Genomic DNA, 13,997 nt, shown 5'->3' with positions numbered 1-13,997 from the left:
ATTTTAAAATAATGCATCTGTGCTAAAAGCACACAGGCAAGAAAATTCCTACAGTGGTATTTCTTGCTGCTTATAAGTTTATGTAGTTTTGAGATGTCTGAGCTAATGAAGAGGTTACAGGAAGTTTGACCAATTTTAAACAGCAGAATCTCTACAACACCCACGCATGGGGGAACTAAAGGAATGTGTGCGGGAAACTTGACAAAGATTCACATTTTGAGAGCTTTGTCAAGCGGTTGTATAGACTGCTTTGTCTCTCTTACCCCCAGTTTGTACTGCAAACTGAAATAAAGCTTTGATTTAAAGCCATTGCAAAAAACGCAATGGTGGCAGCAAAAGGCCAAGTGCAAGTGTGGTGGAAATGGATTTTTATTGACACATTTACCAAGTGTGTGCAACACACAAGTACAACCACATTAGATAAGACATACCAATAGTGGTGCAATTTAGGGCGAGGCAGATAAGAACCAATTGCCTATTTGAAGTAGGGGGCAAAGGAAAAGTGGCTGCAGTGTTGCAAAGGAGGAGCATGAAAGAAGTGAATGCTGCTCATCTAATACATGGTCGCTTAGCACAGCTGACCACAGCTCTGAATAACCAGCTTCTTGCTAGTCTTGCCATTCTGGGTACCTAAGTTCTCCATCTTCTTGACGACTTCCATGCCTTCAACGACGGAGCCAAAGACCACGTGCTTTCCGTCGAGCCTGGTAGAGAGAGATACGAGCAGAAAATTTAGGCTCAAGGCAACATATCACTACTTCCTTGGTACAAAGATGGGCAGAGATAACAATTGCTAATGTGCAGGCTTTAAGGGCAGCTGGGAATTGTTAGTACAGAACTATGCAAATATGACTGAAACATGCTCACCTAATGCATGCCCAGAAACAAATTTAGCCACACTCTGCTTACTGTTTGTGAAAGAAGCAACAGTGCTGCCTCTTGTGAAGCCAGGTCAGGAAGGGGGCACAGGTCTTAAGGGCCCAACCATTAAATAAAAAGCTTTTATCAGCGACATGCAAGCAAACGCCAAACTTGATACACTGCAGTACACAGTTATGTTTTCGCTCAGTGACTAAGTGTTCACAACAGACACTAAAGAAACTCTGGCTTGATTGGCTGAAGAGAGCATGTCACACTGTTGCCACAGCAATGCGAAGGTCACAAAGCAGTATCCATTCTGGGGTTCTGTTTCAGATGCACATGGCAGACAATGGTCATGAACCGTGTACAGTCACATCCTGCCACAACGAAATTGGCAAGACCACATTTTCCCGCTAAGAACTTCGTATGTGCAAGTTCCAACTCAAATGCAATTTTGGCATGCTTGCGCTTGCTGGTAAGCAATGAGGCAACACCATAATGTCGAAAGGGGAATAGTGCACTTTTTATGAAGTTTCTCTTGAGCATGACCTTTTGTGGGACACACACAAGCAACAAAGTTTTTAGGTCACAGCAACTTTGCTGTTGTCAATTTCACATGTTTCAGGGACTTTCACGGAACAAGCTTACTCAAGGCAGAATACATCCAAGGGTATGGTTTGAGCCCAATGAGCAAAGCTTCCGTGAACAGACCATACTTTTCTGCGAAATTTGGGAGAATTGGCTGGTACGAGAGTATGCCAAGCATTTATGAGCTTTAAACAGCAGTACTTTAGATGTACAAACTTGCAAATGAAACCAGTGAAGTTTTGCGGTTGATATTCCCAATGATAGTATACTTCTTTCGAAACTCTGCTTTTTTATGCAATCGAGGAAATGATGAGCAAGTGCCGTATTTTGAAGGCAATGGAGTGATGCAGCCAATTGGAGACCCATTTCAGTTATTCATTTTCTTCAATATATGAAATTTACTTTGATGCTATGAACATATTGAGCGAATGCCGCTTAGATATAGAAAATGTTGTATTAGAATCTGCTACATTACCTATGAAGGAAGCAATAACTGTTTTGAAAACAATCTCTTTCGGCCTGTTGAAGTGCAAGCAAAAATCACAGCATTAACAAAATGATGATCCTTATTGTAAATCTAGAAAGCCTTGTGTCCCATGTACCTTGTGCCAAAATTGTAAAATTATACAGATGCCATGTGGCTGAACAGAACCAAGGTAAAGTGTGCCATTGCATGGAGCAAATCGGACAATTTTATTTTTAAAAAATTGTAATTAAATTAGTCTGAAAAAAAAAAAAAAGCCACACTAGTTGCATGGTCTGTTGCAATTTGGGAGTGGTCTGTCAGGGCTCATTCACACCGGCGACTGACAGTGGTCGCGCGACCAAGTTGGTCGCAAACCATCGCCTTTCTCGAAAAGTGACGATTTTGGGCCAGTCGCGCGGACCGTGGTCAGAAAACTGATTAACCAATCAGCGGTGCACTGGAAGTGATCTTTCACATGTCTACATCTGGCCTCCTACCGCGTTGCGGCAAATTCCACGTAGATTCCGAGAGTTCTTGCTGAGAACGATAATCTCCGGGATTGAGACTTGTGGGTCGCACTCAGCCGGCCTTGCCGGTGTGAACATCAGTCGCCTTCGGTCGCATTTTGATCGGGAGTCGCAAATGGTCGCGCGACCTCCTCAAGTCGCCGGTGTGAATGAGCCATCAGGCTTGGAAAGAACAGCATATAGCAACAGAAAGCTGGATTGGGAATTTTGCAGATGTTTTACAATTTGACAGTTTTGCTCTGAATATGTGAGAAGTTTATTAATAAATCGTAACTATAGTAAGGCGAAATACAAACAGACTTGCTCAAAGTGACGGCAGAGAACATTACTGCGGGCTTGTCCAGCTACGTGGGACAAATGGTATAACATGGGGGTATTAAATTCACAACCATGCATGTCGACTAGAAATTTCAGCCGATAGTCCAACTCCGTCGCAACCACTCGATGCTACAGGTACATTTTAGAGCAAACATTTCTTGAGAAAAGCTTGCAAGAGTGACAAGTCAACGTTTTCGAAGGGTGGCTATGAAAGATTAGAATGTTGCTTCCGCATGAGTGAGCTCAGAACGCAATATGCTAGGCAAAGTCCCACACTGGCACACCAGACCGAACTATCGTAGTCTGCCACATCGGTCACTAAATGTGTCTATAGCACTGAAAATACTGCGAATGCTTTCATGTAGAAACAAATCATCTTCGTAGCTTGACGCCTCAAATGAGAGCCATGCTTTTGAGATGGGTGTAGCAAGTTATCAAGCTGCCTCGATAATTAAATTGGCAAACTGCGTAGGCTGGGCGACCATCGCACTCCAAGCTGAAGAGCCACCCATTTTTTTCCCAACATAGTTTACATGCATTTTCTTCGAAACAATGTCGTTATTAATCATCACCAGGCATCTTTTTTTCTAATATAGATTCACTTGGGGAGAAATAACTAGTGTCAAGCAGTTTCAGTTCATTACCTTAAAGACAACTTAACCCTTTCGCTGTCACGGACGTACCCGTATGTTCTCTATCGTGCGTTCAAAATTTCGCGCCTGAGTGCAAAGCTGGCGCTCCTGGACTGGCCACGCCATCTGCTGGCTCTTTCTACAAGTTCGTATTTTCGCCTTGACCTGTGTCAGTACATGTATTGAAGAGTACGGTGCGACTGCCACTCGCGCCTCTCTCTTTACTGAGTGGTGCGGTGGCTCCATGTTCGCTGTGTCATGCGCCGCGCGCGCGCATAGTTATGGGTTAAAGGGTTGTCTACCATCTCCACTGGTTTGAAGGTTTTTTTTTCTTCTGTTGGTGTGTCTGGTACAAGAGCCATCTGCTGGCTCTTTCTACAAGTTCGTATTTTCGCCTTGACCTGTGTCAGTACATGTATTGAAGAGTACGGTGCGACTGCCACTCGCGCCTCTCTCTTTACTGAGTGGTGCGGTGGCTCCATGTTCGCTGTGTCATGCGCCGCGCGCGCGCATAGTTATGGGTTAAAGGGTTGTCTACCATCTCCACTGGTTTGAAGGTTTTTTTTTCTTCTGTTGGTGTGTCTGGTACAGCGCGTCAAGTTCAGAGGCACGCGCTGTGCCGTTGCCTCTCCGAAAAGAGAGGCTCTATTGCTGCTTTCGCTCTCTCGCCGCACCCTCGCTTCCGACTTGCAGCAGTAAACGTAAAGCCCTTCGAACTTTATTTTAGCCTTTTTCCATCTCCCTCTGTCTTCTTGATCACGCGACGTCCCATTTCTCTCCGTTGTGCGGGCGACTGAAAGCGCATCCTCTCTGCGCGCGGTTACTTTCGGATGGCCGAGCGCGTGGACTTTCGTCTGCTCATTGGAGCGGTGGCTCAATTCGGATTCAGAATACGAGCCGAGCTTTAATTCGGACAGTCTCATGCAAGGAAGAGGAGAGTTCCGCATAGTGAGATTCGGATGTTGAATGGATGTTATAGTCAGACTGATGATGATGATGTTTACTAACAACAGCTGCAGAACACTGAAATGTGCATATTGCATTGACCATGTTGTTTGTATACCAATCATAATCAAAAATAAATTGCTATGTTAATTCCCTGTTATGCTCGTTTCCTGAAACCAAGCCGACACTGGGGGGGGGGGGGGGGGGGGGGGGTCATGGCCAGAAGGGTCTGACAGTGAAAGGGTTAAAGACCCCTTGTTATTGACCCTTTTTGCACTGCACCGCACGTGGACTCAACGATAGCGCACAAAGACGAAACCATTACCGCTTCTAACTTGCTTCTGTATGTTCAGCTGTCGGAAATGCAACAGGTTGCTAACGCACTGTGCTCCAGTCATGCCAGATTGAATCATGTGGATTGAAGACATGTGCAATAGTTGGCTGCAAAAATAGTGGCTGGCATATTAAGGAATGGAATGAATCTGCATGGCGAAGTTCACGGACCGCTGCTGCAACTGTCCGTACGTGTTACCAGTACTTTGAGATGTACGGCTTTCTTCAAGAATACAGAAATTGGCTCATCTGCCAGTGTTGTATCGCTAACCTTTAAAGAAAGTGCCTCAGCCCCGGATTACTGACAAGAGTACCACTCGTTAAACAATGACAAAGGGAGCAGTGCTGCTTCCTGTCATAGTTTTGCACACAGTCTATACACATCTACCCCAACTGGCACGTAAACTTATGCTCACTTGAATATATGCGCACTATACAGGGTGTTGCAGCTAACTTTAGTAGGCGTTTAGAAATATGCAAATGCCATGTAGCTGGACAGAACCAAGGGAATGTTTGCCATTGCTTGGAGATAGTTCGACTATTTCTTGTGTTTTGCTTAATTTCATAATTAATGACCTCAAATATTATTAGATGGAAAGTGCCAATGAGAAAATTGTAGAGCAACTTGAAAAACTCGCTATAGAGCTTTCTGTTGCTCAATACGTGCTACATACAAGGAACAGAACCGTTCCGTGTACCGTGGAACAGAAAGCTGTATCGGGAGTTTTTCATGTCGCTCTACAATTGTCATTGACACTTTTTATCTAATTATAGTATTTAAAGTGATTAATTAAAGTAATAAAGTAGATCAAAAAATAATCTGAGTATCTCCAAGTGACAGCAAACGTTCCCTTGGTTCTGCCCATCCATGTGGCATTCGCATATATTCTAAAACTCTGGCTTAAGCAAGCTGGGACACCCTGTGTATGCACAATAAATGACCGACTACACCTATAGCGCACAAATTGCTGAAGCTGAATGTTTCACGACAGTCTACAAGAGTAAGAGAGTTACTAGGGGCAATACATCTTTGCTACAGGGTATTACAATGTACAGAATGGCTACATTTCCAGCCTTGTGCACAGGAAAGATAAATATACTGGAACTGAGCACACCTGCAAACGATAAGGCAGAAAATAATCAGATAGTGAAGGGACAGAGGAAACTTACCAAGTCAAACGTGGCAAGCTGCTGCTTCAGAATATTTGCCAAATAAAGAACGGAGAGCAAAACGCGCTTATCTTGATTTAATTCGCAAGTGGACAGTTTGGATAGCTTGGAACACATTTAGCCACGCATATAGAATCAGTGGGGCACCAGGCCCTTCCCAATCTAGCGAGTCATGAGCTCCCCGTACCTAACCATGTGGTCACCTCTCAACCCCCTAGTGGAGACAGCTCTGTATGAATCTTCATGCTTAGGCACGGGCACCCGGATGATTTGGACTGCCCACTAGTCTTCCAATATCTTGTTCCGACAGATGGGGCACTGCTTGGCTTTTCAATTTGGAAACAAGTTGGGCCACAGACAATAAGCGGGGCACTGAATGCAGGCACATGTGGTTGCTTATGTCATTGAGATAAGAGTGTCTGGAATGTCAGCAACATGGCTTTTTTTTTTATTTAAGCACATGACTGCTCCGACTTCGACCTGCCACGGTGGGAGGCAGAGCAATACATTCGGACAAGTTGCATAGCGTTCTACTACGATACTACACCCCCCGCAGCCATCCCCGTTTGCTAAGTAACAGTGGAAAGGAAAATAGCAATTGCTCTTCGCATGCCAACGCGAGACACTAGTTGCACACAATTTCTAGAACAAATTGCAGAAACAAAGCACTAATCAAATGAGACTAGTCTGCATTTTGTGTGCACAGGACTTTTCAGAGGCGATTCTGAACAGACAATAGATTGGCCCTTGAAATGGGACTTTAGCATTTTTCAGGTCACTGCATGCTATAATCAGCACAGCAAACTTCGCAGAAACACGTGGAACTGCAATTAAACTGCCAAGTGACTGCAGTCAGTCTGCCAAGGGCCGCAATTTTGTAGCGATGCCTTTTCCTGATGCTAATGCCTTTTTGCACTCTATTATGGGCGAAGCGTCAAATGCGGCTACTCGCGAACTGCGCGGAAAGGCACTAGCATCGGGTAAAGGCATTGCTACAGAATTGCGGCTCATGTCTCCACTGCCACCTACTCGCACTCTTAGCAAAGCAGCACCATAGCGGGAAGAATATGCAACATGGCCTCCACGCAAGGGAAATCTGCGCTCTACACTTCTGGCCATTATTCCTTCATGAATACAGCAGAAGTAAAAGGTGCAAGTGTAAGGAAGGTGCCTCTGCGGCTCGGCCAGTTCGACGCATATTCCTTCACGAGACTACACTTCGGGCTAGCTACGGTTGTGGCCGCGTTGAACGTGATCTACTATGCCTTTAATAGGCCTAAACCCCGCAAGAATTATTTGCGACATCCTAGAGGATCATGCCTGCATCTTCACAAACACACAGACTACGGATCGATGATAGACGTGCGGCTTTCGGAGACATGTGCATGTAGTTTAAATTATGATGTCTTTCCACCTTCCCACCGTCTTGCCACGGAGCAGTGCGGGACCACTTCTGCTCAGCGGTGCTGTCTGTTCACTGGACAGAGCCTATAGCAAACAGGCTATTGAGGCAGTCATTTTCGAGAATAAAAAATTTAAGTACCAAGTTTGCAATTCGTACCATTCTGCATAACGCACCTAATAAATCATCTAAAGTGGGCAAAATTGAATTATACACTGCTCTGAAAGATACGACTAACTTCCGAGATGTTTTGCGAAACCCCCCAGATGTTGGAAAATCTACAAGCTAGCTGCAAAGCAACATATCAAATTTGTCTGCTTGTACCGAGTAACCTACAAACACAAAATAAGGAATGACACTAAAGGAAAAAAAAGATTGTATTTGGGTCTTCGCAAAGCCGCAGAATTTAGAAAATTTACATCAGAAATGCAGGTCACGATAACATTGTTCATGGCAAAAGTGATGCATTGAAACTAAATGAGGAACATGCGAACAAAGGTCAACAACTGAAAAAAAAAAAAAAAAAGCAAGATGGAGAACTAAATTTGGAAATGAAATGGTGCAAGAAACTGGTCTGATGAACCTGTGGCCATTGCAATATGCTCAAGGTTTCGGCGCAGCTGTGATTTGGCACCAGATGTCGAAGCTACAAGATATCATTGTAGCTTCGGCAACAGGATGTATGGTACTGGGGCACAGAAGCTGCACTGGGCGAGGTATTCATTGTTAATGCTCATTTGAACAAAAAGAACCTTGCAATTTCTATGAACGCTGCATACTTGCAGGGGGAGAAAAGGCACTCAAATAGCTAATAATGGTACGTGCTCGCATTTCCAATTGCGACGGAGCAAACCTAAACAAACTTACCAAGGGGTCCTCACAGTGGTAAGGAAGAACTGCGATCCATTAGTGTTGGGGCCAGCATTGGCCATGGACAAAATACCTGTGTTGAGACAATAAAAGAAAAAAAGTTAAAAAAAAAAAACAGTTCAGACACTTGCATGGGGCGGATACGCTTGAGACTGTCGTTATCAGCCTTGCCGACTGCGAATTGAGGGCGCCGAACAAAGTAAATCGCGCTAAAGAGCAAGATAAGACAAGAATCCTACCCGGTCCAGAGTGCTTCAGGACAAAGTTTTCATCCTCGAACTTCTCGCCATAGATGGACTTGCCACCGGTGCCGTTGTGATTCGTGAAGTCCCCTCCTTGGCACATGAAGTTGGGGATGACGCGGTGAAAGGTGCTGCCGCTGTAGCCAAAGCCCTTTTCTCCAGTGCAAAGAGCCCGGAAGTTTTCTGCAGAAACATAATCGCGGAAATCGCACGCTATGAGTCATTCTGCGACTACTGACGCTCATCTCAGCTTGCAGCCACGACACAACGTGTCCTTAATTGGAAGACTCACACCAATGAGTTAGGGTTAACTTACCGGCGGTCTTCGGGGCCACATCCGATCGCAGCTAAAGAAAGAAAGCAACCACATTACAATGTAGAAGTGCACCACCTAACGCGCTTAAGGCAAGAATGAAAAAATTACACCAGCTTTACAGCGAAAAGTAGTAAGCAATATTGCCGCAATGTCGCAACCACCGACTGCAGTCGATCATTTTGGCGGCAAGAGTTCGTACATATTTTCAGCTGCCATAGCGAGCGGCCACATTTTGCATAACAACAGATAAGCACTTCAGTGTTTATGAAAACTCGGGGTATGGCACTTTTCGCCGATGGGTGACACTTCACTAACTTAAAACAATGACAATCAACGTAAGCCTAAACATGCCTTCCACGCAAGTTCTCTAGATTATTATGACGCATAAAAACTCACTAAAACTACAACACAAGCAATTAAACACAATGTTTAAAAGTAGATAAGTAAAAGTAGAAACGCGGGTGCTAAATGAAGTGAACAGGTAACTTTAAATACAACAGTGAGTGGCGAGAACGCCATATCTTCAATCGAGTATTGACGGCATGCTTCCATGTTAAAAACCACCTTGCGTTATCCTCAAATCGTGTAAAAGTAACTTACCTCAATTACTATCCGTCCCAGAGGCTCGCCGTTGGCAGTGACTTCGAAAAACACCTTCGGAAGGCCCATTTTTCCGGCGGCTGTCGCAAAGCTGCAACTCAACGGAATAAGGGGTAACTTCAAAATGCCGGCTTTCGGGGAGAAAAAACGGCTTATGGCTACACGCACGTGGGCCATTATATACGCGTCGCTGCGAACCGGTCTTACCAGGCTTTTAACAACTTTACTTCTCAGATCAGAATTATCGCTTCCGAATGTAACCAAATTTTATCTTTAGCTGCAGTTATTATTATTGTCAAGAGTGCACTTTTAGCAAGACATCCGAAAATATAACGGACTATATCTTCGCGCGCGCGTGTCCCCAGCGCATACGCTGTGCGGCCGTGCGGCTGTTTTATTTTAGTGTTCATGTGCCGGAAAGAGCCAAATGGGTGGGTACTTTTCCGCTTAAGCTTTGCGTACTACCTGGCAGATGACGCGGTAATCGCCAGCGATTCCTTTGATGGAAAATAGTGTTTCGGTTTTCATTTTGGTTGAGAACATTTTTGTTGATATGCAAACCCATGGCAGGAGAATCAGAGCAATGTAAATAAAACAAATGCAGGCGCAGGTGCGGCTTGGCGCGCTCGCCGTTGAGATACGACAAGCGAAAGCCGAACGACAGAAAGCATCCCGAAAGCACAGGCAGGCAAAGAAGGCGCAGTTGCCGCAGGATGGAGTGGCCAGTAAATGGGAAATACACAGGGGGAAAAAGTATATGGTTCAAATACTGGTGCAAGCAAAATTAAAAGGTGAAAGTGAAAGTTGGTTGTCAGAAATACGTGAGAAAAAGAAGGCCGCACCTAGAATATTTTGGAACAACATAAGACTATTAGGCAGGAAGTCAACAACAATACAACAACATATCCTAGACGACGATGAAAACAGACTGGAAGGAGAAGCGGCAATAAATTACATCCGAAAAATAACAGCCGAATCTTTCCAAGCCAATGACGAGGTTGTATTCGAAGAAAGAAAGAGCATGAAAGAGACCCAAGAGGAAAAAGGAGCTGGTGCTGACAAATTTCAACTGGAAGAAAGCGGAAGAGAAAATTCCTAAGCGCACAGCCACAGGACTAGACGAAGTTCCCGTTAGGCTGATTAATGAGCTAGGACCAAAAAGTAAGGAAGCTCTGGTGAAAGCAGTGGAAAAAAACTTTGAAAGATAGACGAATAACAGACAGTTGGCGACAAAGTAGAATGAATTTAATTTATAAAGGTAAGGGGGAGAAAGAAAGAATTCACTCGTTTCAAAATAGGTAGGTGTTTGGATGATAACTTATTTGTTCTTACTCCGAGTATTTAAATATCAAGAGTAGAAAGCAGACCATTATATGTGGCCTTTTTAGACATTACAGGAGCGTATGACAACGCAGACCACAACATTTTGTGGGATATTCTGGAAGGGGAAGGCTTAGGCGATGATTGTCTGCAGCTTTTGAGAGAGATTTACCTAGAAAATACAGTTTGCGTTGAATGGAAAGGGATGAGGAGCGAGGAGAAAGTTGATATCAATTAACAAGGGACTGAGGCAGGGGTGCCCTTTATCCCCATTGCTGTTTATAATGTACATGGTGGGGATGGAGAAGGCGCTAGAAGGAAGTAATATCAGGTTTAATCTCTCATACGAACAGGCGGGTACAGTAGTAGGACAGCAGCTTCCAGGTTTATTTTATGCGGACGACATTGTGTTGCTAGCTAACAAGCAAAGTGATTTGCAACGTCTGGCTAATATCCGTGGACGCGAAGGCGAGAATTTAGGTTTGAAATTTAGAGTTAGAAAATCAGGTGTTATGGTATTCAACGAAAACAGTGAACAGACAGTGGCAATACAGGGCCCAGGGGCAGGAAATACCTCGGGTAAAATTATATAAATATCTTGGTATATAGATAAACGAAGGCAATAGATATGAAACACGGGAAAAAACAATAACAGTAAAAGGGAAGCAGCCATAATGAAGCACAGAGCGCTATGGGGATACAATAGGTACGAGGTGCTCCGGGGTATGTGCAAAGGTGTAATGGTTCCAGGACTTAGTTTTGGAAAAGCGGTTGTTTGCTTGAAATGGGAGGGGTGCAATCGGCACTCGCCCTCACGGATCCGACGTGCACCACGGTTCTCTGCGACTCGCGACAAGCGGCCAGAAACTTCGCCAAAGAATGGATCTCACGGAGAGCGGCCCGAGTCCTGAGCAATCGACAAGTCCAGCAGGAGGTAGATTTTCAAACCAGAACCCAGTGGTTCCCGGCGCACATGAAAGAAGTATCGAAGACATGTGGCAGCCGAAAAAAGAATTAAATTATGGGGTTTTACGTGCCAAAACCAATTTATGATTATGAGGCACGCCGTAGTGGAGGACTCCGGAAATTTCGACCACCTGGGGTTCTTGAACGTGCACCTAAATCTGAGTACACGGGTGTTTTCGCCTTTCGCCCCCATCGAAATGGGGCCGCCGTTATCGCAACCGAAACGAGACGGCACACGCCAAGGCGCGCGAGCTCACAAACCGCGCCGGCGCCGTCGTCCATGGGACAGCACCAAAGACGGCTTGACCAGCTACAACGAAATTACCAAGGCCCTCTGCCTGGCCCGCCGAACCTTCGCTCCACCCAGCGACAAACTGGACAGGGCGCAGGCGGTGGCCCTCAGACAACTGCAGATGCTCACGTACCCTAACCCGGCACAATACCACAGGCTGTACCCCGGCACATACCCGACAAATATATGCAAGGTCTGCCACACTGATATAGCCACTTTAACTCACATGCTCTGGGACTGTAATAAAAACCCACATGGTGCTAGCTCCGGAACCCTTCCGCCGCGGTGGGCCGCTGACTTGCGCAGCCCCAGCCTAGTTGACCAACTCTGGGCCGTCCAGCAGGCCCGCGAGGCAACACCTCGACGTCCCCCCGTGGAAGACCTAAGGCCCCGTCAGCGAAATCTCTGCAGGGCTATAAATAAAGTTTTTACCAAATCAGGACTCGATGGCAACCAAAGGAACGCCTCGCATTGGGCGCCCACGGGAAGACTACAAATGAAGCTGTGCAGGATGATATGGACTGGACAAGTTTTGAAGTGAGGGAAGCTCACAGTAAAATTGATTATGAAGAACGACTGAGGAATATGGAAGAAAGTAAATGGGTTGGGAGGGTGTTGAGGTATTTGTACAGAACAAACATTGATTCACAGTGAAGGAAAAGAACTAGGAAGCTTACCAGCAAGTATGCGGCCTGTAGGGTAAGCAACACAGCGACAAAGAACATCAAGCGGAAAGTCACGCTGAAATAATCTCATGGGTGGCGTCAATGGAAAAGAAACCTGCCATGAGTAACTACTTAAAAAAAGTTTGTAAACAGGGATAATATGCTTCAGAAAGGCTTTTTGGTCTTTTGTGTTACTCGCGCACTGACCGCCTGACCGGCTCTTCTATAATGGCACAAAAACGTGCCGCCAACGACACCCCTGAATGCTCCCTAACCTCTCGCTTCCCCAACGCCACCCATGCCCTCCTTTTTTTCTTGTTATTTCTCCCTTTTTTCCTCTTCGTGTCCCTCCCTCGTTTTTTCTCTCCTTCTTTCTTTTCTTTTTTCCCCGCCTTCCCACTCTCCCGCTCTTGTCCCCTCGTCTTGGAAACGACGCTCACAGACGTCAGGCGACAGCGCTCATTACCTCTGAAGTATCTCCCTTTATAACGAACCACCACCGACAACACTCGCACGTGACGTCACTGCACTAACCCTTTAAAACGAACACGCCGAGGATGACGAGGCCGCATTTGACGAAGATAGGTCCTCCTATCGAAACGTTTAAAGCCTTTCTGAGGCACCTTATCCCTGTTTACAAACTTTATACCACAGTGTGCTATTCCATCTGTCAGCCTTTTTCTTGATTTTGGACTTAAAAAAAAAACGAAATCAGGAAAGAAAAAATTTATGATAACTCAAAGGGAAGCTCATTACTTTTCGAAGCGAGATCAGGATGCCTTAGAACACGCACTTATGCAGAGCTAGGTTTTTTTAACAGCACTTTTTACTTGCTCTTTATGTTCATATTAAATTGCGCGCTCCCTTTGCGGTGCAAGTCTCAGCATGCTTCAATGTGGCGCCAGATTTGAACCGGCGCACCTGCGCGCTTAAATACGTGAGTAAGATCTACGAAGAATTGGCTTCCGCGCGTCGCATGTGTGGTGCTGATTACGCTACAAGGCGTTTCATACGCCTTATCAACGCAACTATCCCCTAACTTTTTCCGAAGCGTGCCGGCAATATCTGCGCTTACAAAATTGACTGTATGCCCCCCCCCCCTTCCCTCGTTCAAACATCGAAAATTTCACACTTTTTCTCATTCTCTTCACAATCGATAGAACCGTATACGGCTTCACTCTAAAAACAGCTGCACCCTTTGGGCTGTATATTTGCTACACAGCAATAATTGTCTTCTGTTTTGCTTGCATTTCTTTCAGGGAGGAACCCAGGGGGGGCGGGTCCCCCCCCCCCCAGAAATGAATTGGCATATCCCCCCCTTCCGCTCCCTCCCCGCCCACACCACCACTCCTCACACATTCCTAAAGCGCCTCCAAATCAATGTTGAGATTTGACCGCTGTTCAGCGGTCAACATTGTGCTGACTTTTTCACTCCTTTTGGATGGCGGTATAGTTATCGGCATTTCTTGGGGTGTGAAGGGCAG

At 45.5% G+C, this 13,997-nt stretch overlaps 1 protein-coding gene across 1 annotated transcript; it reads right to left on the bottom strand.

Annotated features, from left to right (window-relative positions):
- Positions 1 to 351: 351 nt before the first annotated feature.
- LOC142584229 (peptidyl-prolyl cis-trans isomerase-like) lies at positions 352 to 9,555 on the bottom strand. Its single transcript, XM_075694385.1, has 5 exons — positions 9,271 to 9,555; positions 8,671 to 8,701; positions 8,352 to 8,537; positions 8,110 to 8,185; positions 352 to 704 (listed from the first exon to the last, which is right to left on the bottom strand). The coding sequence occupies exons 1-5, from the start codon at positions 9,445 to 9,447 to the stop codon at positions 569 to 571; spliced, it is 606 nt and encodes a 201-aa protein (XP_075550500.1). The 5' UTR covers positions 9,448 to 9,555; the 3' UTR covers positions 352 to 568.
- Between the last annotated feature and the right edge of the window lie 4,442 nt (positions 9,556 to 13,997).

Source organism: Dermacentor variabilis, chromosome 1 (assembly GCF_050947875.1).
Source record: "Dermacentor variabilis isolate Ectoservices chromosome 1, ASM5094787v1, whole genome shotgun sequence".
NCBI lineage: Eukaryota > Metazoa > Arthropoda > Arachnida > Ixodida > Ixodidae > Dermacentor > Dermacentor variabilis.
Note: the sequence above shows the minus strand (reverse complement) of the source record. Positions and strands in the feature narration are given on the sequence as shown.